Consider the following 14456-nt stretch of genomic DNA (forward strand, 5'->3'; position numbering starts at 1 on the left):
ACCCACAGGTGTGGAGGGGCAGGCCACCCCTTCATCTGGGGTCCAGGGTAAAACTCCTTGGGGCCTTTGGAATGTGTCTAGACTTGCTGGCTCCTTGCTTCTAGCACTCCCATTATCTCGAGTAGCCATGTTTCAAAGAAAATGCTAAACCATCACAGCTGTAGCTTGTTCACTTGATACACCACTTCCTTTCAACCCCCACATCCTCACCACCTATTTCTTTGTTTGATCACCAATAAATAGCATGGGCTCCCAGAGCTTGGGGCCTTCGCAGCCTCCATACTAGCGTTGGCCCCCTGGTCCCTCTTTCTCTCTTAACTTGTTCTTTCTCATTCCTTCGACTCCACCAGACTTCATAGTCCCCACGGCCTGGTGTTGGGTCCAATCACCCCAACAGACATATTTTCACTGTGTAGTCTCCAAAACATTGATAAAACAAGAGGAAAAAGTCACAGCCATTTGTCTACTTATTTAAAATCCATATTCTGAGTTTATTTTATCCTATAACTAGTTCAAATATTCACATGATTAAAGGTTTTTAAGAACAGGAGTAGGTTGGAGAGTCCCTGAACTCTCCTGTTATAGCCCCTTAAATCTTGGTTCTAGCTGGAATTTACTTGGCTTTCAGCTTTGAGAGAAGTAAATCAGAAGCATCTACTTTCTGGTAACCTAAGAAGGAGATTTGGAGCCAGGAGGCATTTCATGAGCAACTTCATGCTGAAAAGCCTCCTTGGAATTTATTTCTTTTGGCATTTTGAAGTTCCAGTCAATCTGGCCAGCAGACTCTGAAGGAGGAACCTGTTGAGGCATTCCTGGAATCATACTGGAAGTACCTGGCAGGAATTCGTGCTTCAAGGCCTCCTTCTCAAGGGGGTTTGTGTCCTCCTGCATGAATATGGTCTTCTTTGTGGAAACAGTTTCAGAATTCAGTTCCTAAATAGAAAACAAAAAAGCAGAAAAGTTATTATTAGAGACTAAAGCACACAAGATGTATGGCAAAAACACGGTATTGCTATTTTCATGCCAGAGACTAAGAAACAAACTGAAATAGCCCTGCTTTAACAAAGCATAAAACCAAACCTGTAGGAATGAAGTTGATTCACCAATAATTTAACTCCTTGCCAGAACAAAACTCAACATCTTTTAATGGAAAACAACACAATCTAGACTCTCTATAAAATGTCCTCTACAATGTCTGGAACACAAGTAATAATTACCATACATGTAAAAAAGTAGGAAAATGTGAACCATAATCTAGAGGAAAAGTATTAAATAGAAAAACGCCCCAAAATGGGCTGGGCATGGTGGCTCACACCTGTAATCCCAGCACTTTGGGAGGCCGAGGTGGGCAGATCATGAGGTCAGGAGTTCAAGACCAGCCTGGCCAACATGGTGAAACCCTTCTCTACTAAAAATACAAAAATTAGCTGGGTGTAGTGGCGGGCACCTGTAATCCCAGTTACTCAGGAGGCTGAGGCAGGAGAATCACTTGAACCCAGGAGGCAGAGGTTGCAGTGAGCTGAGATCTCGCCACTGCACTCCAGTCTGGGTGACTGAGTGAGACTCCATCTCAAAAAAAAAAAAAAAAAAAAAGAAAAGAAAGAAAGAAAGAAAAAGGTCCCAAAATGACACAGATGATGGAATTAAGAGACAAGAATAGCTATTACAAATATTTTTAAAAATCCAAGGTGGAAAATGGACATAATGTGAAAGTTAAGATGTATCAGCAGAGAAAATGGAAATTATATTTAAAAAACTAAATAGAAATTCTAGAACTGAAAAGTACAATATCTGAAGTGAAAAAATTCACAGAATCTCCAGATAGGATATAGGGCATTGCAGAAGAAATGGTCAGTAAACATGAAGGTAGATCAGTAGAAATTATCCAAACTGAACCACACGGGAAAAAAACAAACAGAGCTTCAGTGACCTATGAGACAATATTGAGCAGTCTAACATCCATGTCCCTGGCTGAGGTAGGAATCCTCGGAACTTAGGCTCTACTGACCCCCTCCACTCCAGTCTTTGCCTGGAAGTCGTACAGGTCCATTCTACAATGAGCCCTATGGGGCTCATCCTTGTCCACATGGTCTCTGAGACCCTTCTAAACTTCAAACTATTGGGTCTATCCAGCAAATATCTATTGATTCTATCAACATGTATTTCTAAAACATTTGTATAGTTTAGATCTTCATAAACAATAGGAGTTTTCTTCTGACTCAGAAACAAAATTATCGTTTACTTAAAGCTGCATCTGCTTAATGAAAAGATATTAATACCAAGGATAACCTCTGCCTGACTCAAATTCTACCTCCTCTATGGATACTTTTTGGTTCGGATGATTGGATATGAACCCTACCATACAGAGCATTCTGTTTCTACTCATCTTTTGATACATCCACTAGATAAGCAGTATTCAATCTGGGGTACTCAAAGACTTGCTAACCTGTATCCAAGTCACGATGTTTTGTTTTGTTTTTAAAGAGATTAAGGAAAAAACTGCAAAGCTTTGAGTATATGCACATCAGTTCATCAGGTAAACTAGCAGCCCTGCTGAAATTTTATGCAACCCATCCTGGGCCAGTTTGAAATTGGTTTTCCCAGCACTAGTCACACAAAATGTGAAGGCGACCAATAACAAGGAAGAGTTTGTAATCCTCCTTGAATCAATCAGAAACCAGAACTTGGAATCTTGTCTTTTTGACACACCTCTGCCTCTTTGTCCTTTATTTAGCCTTGTCAAAGTTTGCTTGGAGAGTAACTCACATCTTAATGTTGTGGCTCTCTCTTGCCAGGTAAACTATAAATTTGGCTTTATTTTAGACCACTCTTGGGTTCTCTTTATTTCCTTCTAACATAGGGAATCAATTTCCATAATCACAACCTACACATGAACTCTTTCCTAAAACTGAGAACTTGCACACAGTCTAGACTTTGTGCTGGTTTTCATTTCCCATCTTCCCTTACAACTGTCTACATCACACACTTGGCAAAAGAATGACATACCATTTACTTACCTAAATCTTGTTAAGGAATATTGCTACAGGATGCAAAACCTCCTCAGTGAAACACAAAAAGACAATTCAAAATATTGATGTGAGCTGAGAAATTTTCCTTAAAAAAGCTACCATAAAACTAGGGTGGAGTTTTGGGAGTCTTCTTTATATATTTCTTATTGCCTTATATATTTATATTTCTATTAACAGTAAAACATGGTGTTAGATAAATGGATTAGAGGTGGGCAACAAGGTGATGACAAATTCTGCTGAATGATCCTCACTTCTCCCATCTCCAAACAATTGCTTAAAGAAGGAATCCTTCCTGAGGGAGAGTTCCTTTAGACTATTGTCAAACAATAGAATGAAACTATCTTTTGATTTAATTTATTTACAAGACATCTAGGCTTAAAAAAGCAAATATATTCTTTATGAGAACGTTGAGTATATTAGTATAAATGTAAATAAGCTTAATATTTTCATGTCTTCAAATTGGCTTGGAAGCTAGCAAATGCTAGTGAACTGTAATGGACTGCATTAAAGACTTTAATGCACAGAGTATAGTGATAGTTAAAAAGATGTCAGATATCAAACCCAACATTGCAATTGAGATGACTCTCTATCCAGGTATCTACCGCTTTATAGAAAGCATAGAATGGCATAAGGTGTTCTTCAGGAGATTGTGAAAAAAACTGTGGGAGGTAAAAGATATCCTTTTAGACTGACAAATGCAGAGTTGTCTTCAGCTATTCCAGCTTAATAACTGATACCTAATAGTATAGCATCACAGAGGAGGCATCTGAAGTTTCACGTAAAAGCAAATAGAATAAACCAAATACTAAATACTAAGTTAAATATCTGAGATATGCACTGGTAACAACCATATTTAGTTTCTGAAAAATATTGACTACTACTTGAAAAGGGCTCAAAGGATCTTATACGAAAAAACATTTGTTCCAAGTGAATAGATTTTTTAAAAATCAGTTTTTTTAAAAAATCAGATTTTTTGGCTAGGCGCAGTGGCTCACACCTGTAATCCCAGCACTTTGGGAGGCCGAGGTGGGTGGATCACGAGGTCAGGAGATTGAGATCATCCTGGTTAACATAGTGAAACCCCGTCTCTACTTAAAAAAAAAAAAAAAATTACCCGGGTGTGGTGGCATGTGCCTGTAGTCCCAGATACTCGGGAGGCTGAGGCAGGAGAATCGCTTGAACCCAGGAGGCAGAGGCTATAGTGAGCCGAGATCGCGCCACCATGCTCCAGCCTGGGCAACAAAGCGAGACTCCATCTCGGGAAAAAAAAAAAAATCAGATTTTTTTAAAACCAGTAACACCAGAGTATTTCCTGAAATCTAAGACAAATCTGTCTTTTAACATCTCCTTTTTTCATTAACAAAGATTGTCAATAACATTGGTTTACATGCAAATATGTGAATACAGAGTGAAAATCAGGCTAAAGGGATCCTTAATGTGCCTTGGGTAGGGACTGGGCTGACTTGTGGCTTTCCTGGATTCCATGTTGGGATGTGTGCGGCCACCCAAAGCTGAGTCCTTCTCCCTACCTTGTGACACTTTTCACAGTTCTGTTGAATCTGATACTCTTCCTGTTTCAGCATTTCTGTCATTTCCATTTCCTTGAGGCTACTGTCATATTCCTCCTGCAGCTGGATCTTCTCTTCCCTATTCTGGGGTGAGGTGACAGAGTCGAATCAGGTCAGCACTCAGGGAAGCCTTATAAATGGGGCCCCCTCACTGGAGACTGATCTGGGCTGTGGGCCTTTTAGGCCTGTTGAGTTTCCTCCTGTAACTAGCTTTAGCCTGCTAGTAGTTATAAACCCTTCAACTCCACAGCTCCTCTGAGTTGAAGCCCCACTCCTCTCAGCCCCCAGGATCCCCATGCTTCAGGGATATCTGGATCTAAGAGCAAGTCAAATAAACCAAGAAATTCCCCAGGCCAGCTCCAGAATCCTGGCTTGTATCTTGGCTTTCAAATTACTCTGGGAAAGCTGGGCCCTCCCTAACTCGCAGTGCCCATACACACCTTTTCTTTTGCTTTCGCTGTTTTCTCATAATGATAAAGCCAGTGAGCCAGGTATTCTATTGGATCACTGGGCCGAACCTTTGCCACCTCTGCCAGTGCCTGGGCCAGGCAATTTCCAAAGCACCTCTTTAGGTAGTTAGTTTCCATCCTGGCAGCCTGGAAAACAAAGTCACAGTATTTTATTAACTTAGTCTGATATTAAAAATAGACACATTCTAACCAATTCAGATTTATTTCAGGATAAATATGAGATGTTTCTGGATCACACGCTTCCCAAAAGAACCAACGAACACTTACTTGCTCTTATATTCAAATGGACTTTTTTCTAAAGTTCTCCAGCTGCACTAGGTCAGACAGTGTGGGTCCTAGGGTTTACCAGGCTTGTGAGTAGGTTGGTACTTTGGTGGTAAGGGTGGCTAAGGCCTCCCCTAACCCACACATTTCTGCTCCTGAGTAGAAAGAAAATAAAGGAGCAGGCAGGAGGTCCTGGGGAGGGGCTCTGAGCACCCAGCAGGCTGTACTATTGTGAGGTAGGAGGCTACAGTCATCTATGACATAGATAAGATAGGCTCATTTATTTCACAAGGGATCATGGAAATGCACTGGGGAGAAGAGAGGGAAAATGTTGGTGCTACAGCTACTGCTTGTCAGGAGCTCTGCCAGCACCTGATATAATACTCCATTCTGTATTACTTAAGGATTTACTATTCATCATATTTCAAGAGCTGGAGGCAATGTAGCCCAACTTAGGAGCAGCAGGGAATTGTGGCAGTAGGAATACACATTCTGGAATATGACAGACCAAGTTCCAGTCCTGATTCTGCCACTTATTAGCTGTGTGATCTTTAGCAAGTCACTCAGTCTCTCTCAGCCTCAGTTTTCTCATCTGTAAAATAAAAGTAACAAAAGTATGTAGCTCACAATAATTAGATTAGAGGTGATAATAAACACATACCAGGCACTTAGCCAGGCACAGAGTAACTGCTTATTACACTATTCAGTGGAGGATTGTGCCATGAAATGACCTAGGACCTGGCCTCCTCCTGATGGATTCCACATTCTTGAAGTTGACACATTTGAATTCCAAAAGAGCCCGGTGAATAATAAAAGCTTAGATCTAGCCTTAACATTTTCTGGAGGCATTTTTCAATTTTCCCCCCTACTCCCCATTTTCTAGCTTAAGGAAGGAAAAACAGACAGATATCCATGTCTGTCTTACGCATATCTATCTTATGGATAGAGAAAAAAATATTTCCTAGCTCTCTCCACTACAAGGGCCTTGAAACCAAAACACTTCAGTAGCAATGAGCACACTGAGCACATAAATCTTGCTTGTAAATAGCCTTCGTCACTTAAGAGGAATCAGGGCTCCTTGGAGAAATGGCTGATTCCAAGGCTGGGGCAGGACAAGTCTAATGGGCCTGGAACATTTGGTTTTGCCAGAAAGTAAGAAAATTCTAAAAAATACAATGGGTGGGGACAGAGAAGCCAGCTTGAAGGGGCTCCTACTAGTCAAATCTGGGGCAGTTTGACCATTAAAATAAATAGTGACTGTAATGGATTATAACTTACAGAATAAAATAAGACTCCATGAGTCCATATGAGAATATATACATAGATTAAGAAGGGAGAAGGCAAAGTTCTTGTTAAAGTAGAATGCCAACTAATAAATGTGGGGAAAATAATGGAGTTTTAAAAAACTGCCATTTCCTCACCACCATAGTATAACTGAATCAAAGCAGAATCATCAATGAGTCAATGAGTGCTAAACCTGGGTGAACATTTGACAAGGAATAAGATATATGCATAGTCTCAAAGTTTCTTCTCACAAATTAAGTATTAATTCCAAAGGAAATACAGAAATTTTAGTGGCAAAACCTGGCCAACAAAACCTTAACCAAGTAATCAAAGTAAATATCACCAATAAAGGAACAAAGTGACATCAAGTGCCTCCTGATGGGATGCACTTCTTATGGTACATAAAACATTTCCATGGATTCCTGTCTAAAATGCAGTATTTGAATGTAATTGAAGAAACATCAAATAAATCCAAAGCAACTACCCTGTACTCTTAAAAATGTTGAGGTTATGAAAAAAAAAAAAGAGTAATTGTTATAGATCAAAGGAGACTGAACAGCTATAATAACTACATGTAACACATGATCCTAGATTCGGCCTGGGCAGGAAAAAATAATTCAGCTGGGCATGGTGGTGCATGCCTGTAAACCCAGCACTTTGGGAGGCTGAGGCAGGAGGATCACTTGAGCTCAGGGGTTTGAGACCAGCCTGGGCAACATGGCAAAACCATGTTGCCCATGCTTTTGTATTCCACAAAAAATACAAAAATTAGCCAGGTGGCATGGCACACACCTGTAGTCCCAGCTACTTGGTGGCAGGGGGTGGGGAGGTGCACAGGGTCTTGCGGTGGGAGGATCACTTGAGCCCAGGAGGTTGTGGCTGCAATGAGTTGAGACCTCACCACTGCACTCCAACCTGGGTGACAGAGTGAGACCCTGTCTAAAACAAAAAGAGAGAAGAAAAAAGAATTCTATAAAGGACATCGTTGGGAAAATTGGATGAACTGAATGTGAAATGTAGATTATGTGATATAATATATCCAAGTTAAATTTCTTGATTTTGAATACTGGAAGTATGAGTAAGAGAATGTCCTTGTTCTAGGGCTGAATAATGGCTCCCAAATGTGTCCATGTCTGAATACCTGGAACCTATGAATATGTCACCTTAAATGGCAAAAGGGACTTTGTGATTAAATTAAGGATCTTGAGATAGGGAAATTATCCTGGATTATCTGAGTAGGAAACAACGTAATCACAGATGTCACTGTAAGAGGGACACAGTATGGTCAGACAGGGAAGGTGATGCCAGAGCCGAGGGAGAAAAAGCAATGTGATCCAGGGCCTTGAGCCAAGGGTATCCTCTAGAGGCCGGAAAAGGCAAGAAAAATGGATTCTCCCCAGAGCCTCCTGAGGAACTTGTGCTGTTGATACTTTGCTTTTAGCTCTATAAAATTCATTTTGGACTTCTGACCCCAAGACCTGCAAGGGAATTAAAAAAAAAAAAAAATTAGTGGGGTAGTGATAGGGTGGGGACAGAGGTGGGTGGTGTCTCCTGCCAATCTGTGTGGCCCACTTGAACCATTTGGATAAACAACCTTCTACACCCTTCTTACTCAAAGGTGGTTTGATGACAGATGACCAGCAGGATTTCATCACCTGGGGACTTGTCGAGATGCAGAATCTCAGGTCCTATCCCACCCCACAGATTCAGAACCTATGTTAATAAAATCTCCAAGCAACTTGTAGTTACCAATCTACTTTGCCTGGATCACGGTAGAACTGTCCTTCCCAGAAGGCAGAATCACCAATTCTGCATTCTCTGGTCATTAGGTGGCTGCCACACTCCTTACATGTGGCAAGCCATATTGGCATACCTCCACCTACTCTAAATTGCCCATTTTCAACAATGATCTGAATGAAATGTGTTTCCGCAAAAGTCACTGAGATGTGGTACAAAGACAGTAGAGCCAGCATAGAGTCACAGCGTGAGGTCTGGAGGGGAAGGAGTCAAGGGGATGCCTTTTATTTTTTATTTTTGAGACAGAGCCTCGCTCTGTCACCCAGGCTGGAGTGCAGTGGCGCAATCTCGACTCTCTGCAATCTCTATCTCCTTGGTTCAAGCGATTCCGCTGTCTCAGCATCCCGAGGAGCTGGGATTACGCCCAGCTAATTTTTGTATTTTTAGTAGAGACGGGGTTTCTCCATGTTGGCCAGGCTGCTCTCCAATTCCTGACCTCAGGTGATCCACCCACCTCGGCCTCCCAAAGTGCTAGGATTACAGGCGTGAGCCACTGCGCCTGGCCAAGGAGATGCCTTTTAAGGCCCACTCAGACCAATTTAGGGTACACTCACCAACTGGGGGAGAGGCTATTTTTCGGTGTTTCCCAGAACTCCCCTGACGGTCTGCTTACATTGTTCCCGGCCTTGCACTCAATAGGCAAAATAAGAATAGGGGTTGTCTTTGTTTGCTGTATACCGCCCATGCTTGGCACACTAGGAGCTCAGTAAATATTTCTTGATTTATTCATTGAGAGCTCTGACGCCTGTGCTCATGCTTCCCTTTGATTTTTCCTTGCCCACTCTGGCACTTACTATCTCAACTAACATCTACTAAGGCCTCTCTTGCCCGGCACTGCCCCGCCCATAAGCTGAAAGAGAATACGGGAAAGGCTAGTACATGCACAGACGACTAGGCCGAGGAGGACTGCAAGGGCTTGGGCCTGGTGGAGACCGGACGGCTTCCTGGAGGTAAGGCACCCGAGTTGGTTCTGAAAGGAACCAAGCAGAGGTCACCAGCAAGAGCAAAGGTGCGGGGTTGTGAAACTGCCAGGCTATTAGTAGCTTGCAGTGACGGTCTTCCAACGACTCTAGGTCTTCCGCCCTTCTCCGATTGGCTGCCCTTCCCGGTTCCTCCTCAAAGCGCGCCACCGCCTCGTCTCTCCCAGAGCATGCCTGCCTGCCAGCCAGGGTCCCTTGCTCTTTTCGGTCCCCCTACTCCTCCAGGTTTCTATGCAGCAAGTCTCCTCAGCTCACCCACCTGCGCGCCGCCACATATGCCTTTCCTCGACCCTTCGCGCGCACACCCCGCTCCAGCGTGCCCGCTCCTCTCTGCTTGGCGTCCCGCTCCTACGCGCCCCCTCCTCCCTGGCCCCCGCTCCTTGGAGCGCGCCCGCTTCTCTCTGCCGTGCTCCCCTTCTCGCATTCCCTCTCCTCTCTGCCCGTTGCCACCTCGTGCGCGCTCTCCCTTCTGCACACCACCTCCTCTCTGCCGCACGCCCGCCCCCTGAACGCCCGCTCTTCTCTGGCCTCCTCCCCTTGCGCGCGCCCCCTTCTGCAAGACCCCTTCTCTATGTCGCGCGCCCCGCTCCTGCACGCCTCCTCCTCTCTACCGTGGCCGCTCCACTCTGCCGCGCCCCCTCTACTCTGCCGCGCGCTCCTACCCCTGCACGCCCCCTCCATTCGGCCGCGGCCCCTCTACTCAGCCGTGCGCTACTGCTCCTGCACACCCCCTCCTCCTTGCAGCGCGACCCCTCACGGCCCCCGCTTTCTGCTGCGCGTTCCCCCTCTGCCGCCCACTGCGCGCCCTCTGCTCACCTACACGGGCTCCTGAGGCGCGCGCTCTCGTTGCCTGGCAACGGGACGCGGCTCCCGGGTGGCTAGCGGGCGCGCGTGTCGGGTGTGCGCACCGGGAAGGCCCGAACTGTTTTTGAGATTTGTTCCTCTAGCTTCGCTGGGTCCGGCGGGCAGAGGCGGTTCTGACCGTTGGGCCTTGGGCGTCGAGCAGGACTCACCTGTAGGCGGAAGGAGGCCGCTTCGCGCCTGGGGCTCCCGAGAGCAGCCGGCTCTCCTTCTCCTGCTCGTCCTGAGCGGGGAGCGCTGCGTCTCTGTCTCCTGCGGGCTGCGGGAGACTCTTCCAGACTCCCGGGTGGGAAAACCACATCGAGCGCCCCGGGAGGTTGCCAGATACAATACTGTACCGCATGCGCAGGTAACTGAATTTCAGATAAACGAGTTACTTTTCAGTACAAATATAGTATCATGCAAAGTTATTCGTTATCTGAAATTCAGAGTCACCTGGGCGAGCTGGGTTTTTAGTTGAGAAGTCTGGCACCCCTGCCCAGGTGCCCCTGCCCAGTCGGCTGGCTGTCTCCCAGGTGTGGGTAAGGAACCTCCTTCCATCTCTGTGGCACCTTCTTCAGGCTGTAGGCAGCTGTTTCTGTGGGAAACGGCTTTCTTATGTTGAGCCAAGATGCCTATTGGTGTATATGAAAAATAACATTGCTTACCACAGGAGAGATGGGTATTATCCTCGTTTCACGGACAGGAATATGCTAAGGGAGTTGGCAGGCCTTGCCTGGGTCCCACTGATATGCCCAGAAATCCGAGACAGAGCCTCCCCTGACTTGGCCCCACTGGTAGGCCAGAAGTTTTCTCTTTGGGGATAATGGCCCCCTTCCTACCTTCCCACATTTTATCTTTCTGGAGCAGTAACAGGAGTCTGTTCCCTTTTTTTTTTTTTTTTACTTCAAATGACTTTGACATGTCTTTGTAGCGTTTTGGTCTTTCAGGTATATCCTACTGAAGAAATACAGTGAAGATCCTGTGTTCCAAAGTCAGTTGTAACAATTCTTTTCTCTGTGTGGTTAAGACACCAGTATCAACCTGATTTGGAATTAGGTTCATTTGTGCCAGTTTGTTTTCAGTTTTTAGAGTTTTTATGACTATGTTTATATATACACATATTCCTTTCCCCACTGCTGTTGCTAATGCAAAAGATGACGGACGATATACAATTTCAGCACCTTGTTTATTTTGTGTCTTAGAGATCACTCTTTAGTTTCTTCATTCTCTTGTACATCTGCATAATAATCCATTGTGTTGCTCTTATTAATCCCCAATTTGATGAACATTTAGATGGTGCTTCAGTGTGACTATTGTAAATAATGCTGCAAACACCTGTGTGCATATGCCATTTCATATTTTTGCAACTATATCTTTGAGATAGGATCCAAGAAGCAAGATTGATGAGTCAAAGGGTGAATGCATATGTGATTTTCTAGATGTTGTCAAATTCTCCTCCATAGGAGTTACACCATTTTGCCTTCTCACCAGTGTCATATGGCATATGCGCATGGTTATGCATAAAATTTCAGAAACACTGAATTTTTCCATAGAATAAAAATTGGGGGTTATGGACGGACCCCCAGATGTCAGTGTCTCTGAACTTTTATGCAAAATGCTAGGTGCATTTGTCCAGGGACAGGTTTAGACACAGTGGCATTCTATCCCTTATAATTGCCATGCTCATTCCTATATCAGGGCCTTTCCTTATACCTAGAAGACTCTTCCTTCTGTTCTTTGTCATGTTAATTTTACTGTTTTTTTTTTTTTTCCTTCGGTAAATGTGAGCTTAGCTCAAATGTCACCCCCAGAGAAGCTTTTTTTTTTTTTTTTTTTTTTTTTTTTTTAAACTTTCCTGACTTGATCAGCTCCTCCTCTCCTCTGGTCTCATAGTACTTATTTTAACTTCAATTTCATATTTATTGATTTAAATATTTATCTTCCCTTCTCATCTGTAAGCTCCATGAAGGCAGAGACTGTTTTTGTTTTAGTCTGGACTGCTGTAGCAAATTACCAACACTGGGTGGCTTAAAAACAGTACACATTTATTTCTCATCATTCTAGAGGCTGGAAAGTCCAAAATCAAGGCATTGGCATTTCTAGTGTCTGGTGAGGACCCTCTGCCTGGTGTGCAGGTGGCTGTCTTCTAGTTTTATTCTCAGATGGCAGAGAGTGAGAGCAAGCTCTCCCGTCTCTTTTTATAAGGGCATTAATCCCATGCATGAGGGCTCCACACTAATGATCTAATCACTTCCCAAAGGCTCGTAATACTATCACATTGGGAGTTAGGATTTCAACATATGGATTTTTGGGGACACAGACATTCAAGCCACAATAGTTTTGTATTCCCAGTACCTATCATGGTGCCTGACCTATATAACAGGTATTTGTTTGTTTGTTTGTTTGTTTGAGACAAAGTTTCACTCGTTGCCCAGGCTGGAGTGCAATGGCACAATCTCAGCTCACTGCAACCTCTGCCTCCTGGGTTCAGGTGATTCTCCTGCCTCAGCCTTCCTAGTAGCTGGGATTACAGGCATGTGCCACCATACCTGGATAATTTTGTATTTTTAGTAGAGACAGCATTTCACCACTATGGGCAGGCTGGTCTCGAACTCCTGACCTCAGGCAATCCTCCCACCTCAGCCTCCCAAAGTACTAGGATTACAGGTGTGAGCCATTGCACCCAGCAAATATTCATTATACATTTGTTGAACAATTGATTACATTTCATCAGATTATCAGTAGAGTCTGGATTTCTTAAAATATTAAGGGTAATCTGAGGGTGATCAGTTTTTCCAAAGCACCTGAAAGAGATTGGTTGCTGCGTTTTCCCTTTTCTGTTTTAAAAACAATCTGGTCTATGATTATTCCTGTTTATCTTCATAACTGGAAGGAGTAGGACATAACTGGGAGAGTGGAGAAATTCATTCCCTTGCCACCATGGAGAAACAGCTGTGTCAGCCCTGTGATTAAAACACTCTTCAAGCAGCTAGAGGAGTTTGTCTTCTAGTGGGAAGACAGACACACACACACAGAGATAGTGTAATTCTCTGTGGTAGTGTGGTAAATGCTGTGTAAGCTGCTTGGAGCAAGAGGAACTTCTTTGGGTTGCCTGGGAAAGCTCAGGGAATAAGAAATGATTCTTGAGGCGCGCGCAGCGGCGCGGGAAGCAGTCTCCTTCCCCAAGACCATGGCGTCACTCAGATGTAGCACCGTGGTCTGCGTGATCTGCTTGGAGAAGCCCAAATACCGCTGTCCGGCCTGCCGCGTGCCCTACTGCTCTGTAGCCTGCTTCCAGAAGCACAAAGAACAGTGCAACCCTGAAGCTTGTCCTGTTGAGAAAAAAATAAGATCAGCTCTTCCTACCAAAACCATAAAGCCTGTGGAAAACAAAGATGATGATGACTCTATAGCTGATTTTCTCAATAGTGATGAGGAAGAAGACAGAGTTTCTTTGCAGAATTTAAAGAATTTAGGAGAATCTGCAACATTAAGAAGCTTATTGCTCAATCCACACCTCAGGCAGTTGATGGTCAACCTCGATCAGGGGGAAGACAAAGCAAAGCTCATGAGAGCCTACATGCAAGAGCCCTTGTTTGTGGAGTTTGCAGACTGCTGTTTAGGAATTATGGAGCCATCCCAGAATGAGGATTCTTAAGATGGATTATTGTGCTGCTTGCTCAAACGTGTGCTTAACTCCCAGAACCTGCCTGCTCCCTCTCTCAGGAGACCAGCTAGTGTGGGGGGCCCCAGGCAGAAGAGGTTTCCAGGATGCAGACTAGGTTATACAGGCCTTTACCGGCATTAATGTGGCTCATGTTTCAGGCAGATGTGGGGCCCTTAAGGTGGCAAGTCCTTTATGGAGAAAAAACTTGACATTCAGATGGTTGTTTTTAAATGTTTTACTTTTGGTACAGTTGATAGACATCATAAATGGTATCAAGCTTTACACTTCATATGGAGTTAAACTTGGTCAGTGTTACTAAATAAAATCAGGATGTGATTCTACTGTACATTGCATTATTCATAATTGTTTGAAATTACATTAAATAAATCAACTTTAAAAAAAAAAAATGATTCTCTACCTTGCAGGGGAGGAGATCTTTTGAGAGAGAGAGAGGAGAGTGAGGGATCATCATGTACAAGAGTCATGGAGATGGAAATGTGCAAGGGGTGGTCATCGGAATGGCAGGATGTCCATGGAGTTAGAGCCCAGGGTGT

General features: G+C 44.0%; 1 protein-coding gene and 1 pseudogene across 1 annotated transcript; one reads left to right on the forward strand and one right to left on the reverse strand.

Moving 5' to 3' along the window:
• Positions 1 to 488: 488 nt before the first annotated feature.
• Positions 489 to 10605, reverse strand: DYDC2 (DPY30 domain containing 2). Its single transcript, XM_007962791.3, has 4 exons — positions 10406 to 10605; positions 5038 to 5193; positions 4559 to 4681; positions 489 to 933 (listed from the first exon to the last, which is right to left on the reverse strand). The coding sequence occupies exons 2-4, from the start codon at positions 5182 to 5184 to the stop codon at positions 670 to 672; spliced, it is 534 nt and encodes a 177-aa protein (XP_007960982.2). The 5' UTR covers positions 5185 to 5193; positions 10406 to 10605; the 3' UTR covers positions 489 to 669.
• Positions 10606 to 13369: 2764 nt separating this feature from the next.
• Positions 13370 to 14248, forward strand: LOC103215917 (zinc finger HIT domain-containing protein 3 pseudogene; annotated as a pseudogene).
• Positions 14249 to 14456: the final 208 nt, after the last annotated feature.

Source organism: Chlorocebus sabaeus, chromosome 9, assembly GCF_047675955.1.
Source record: "Chlorocebus sabaeus isolate Y175 chromosome 9, mChlSab1.0.hap1, whole genome shotgun sequence".
In the NCBI taxonomy this organism is placed as follows: domain Eukaryota; kingdom Metazoa; phylum Chordata; class Mammalia; order Primates; family Cercopithecidae; genus Chlorocebus; species Chlorocebus sabaeus.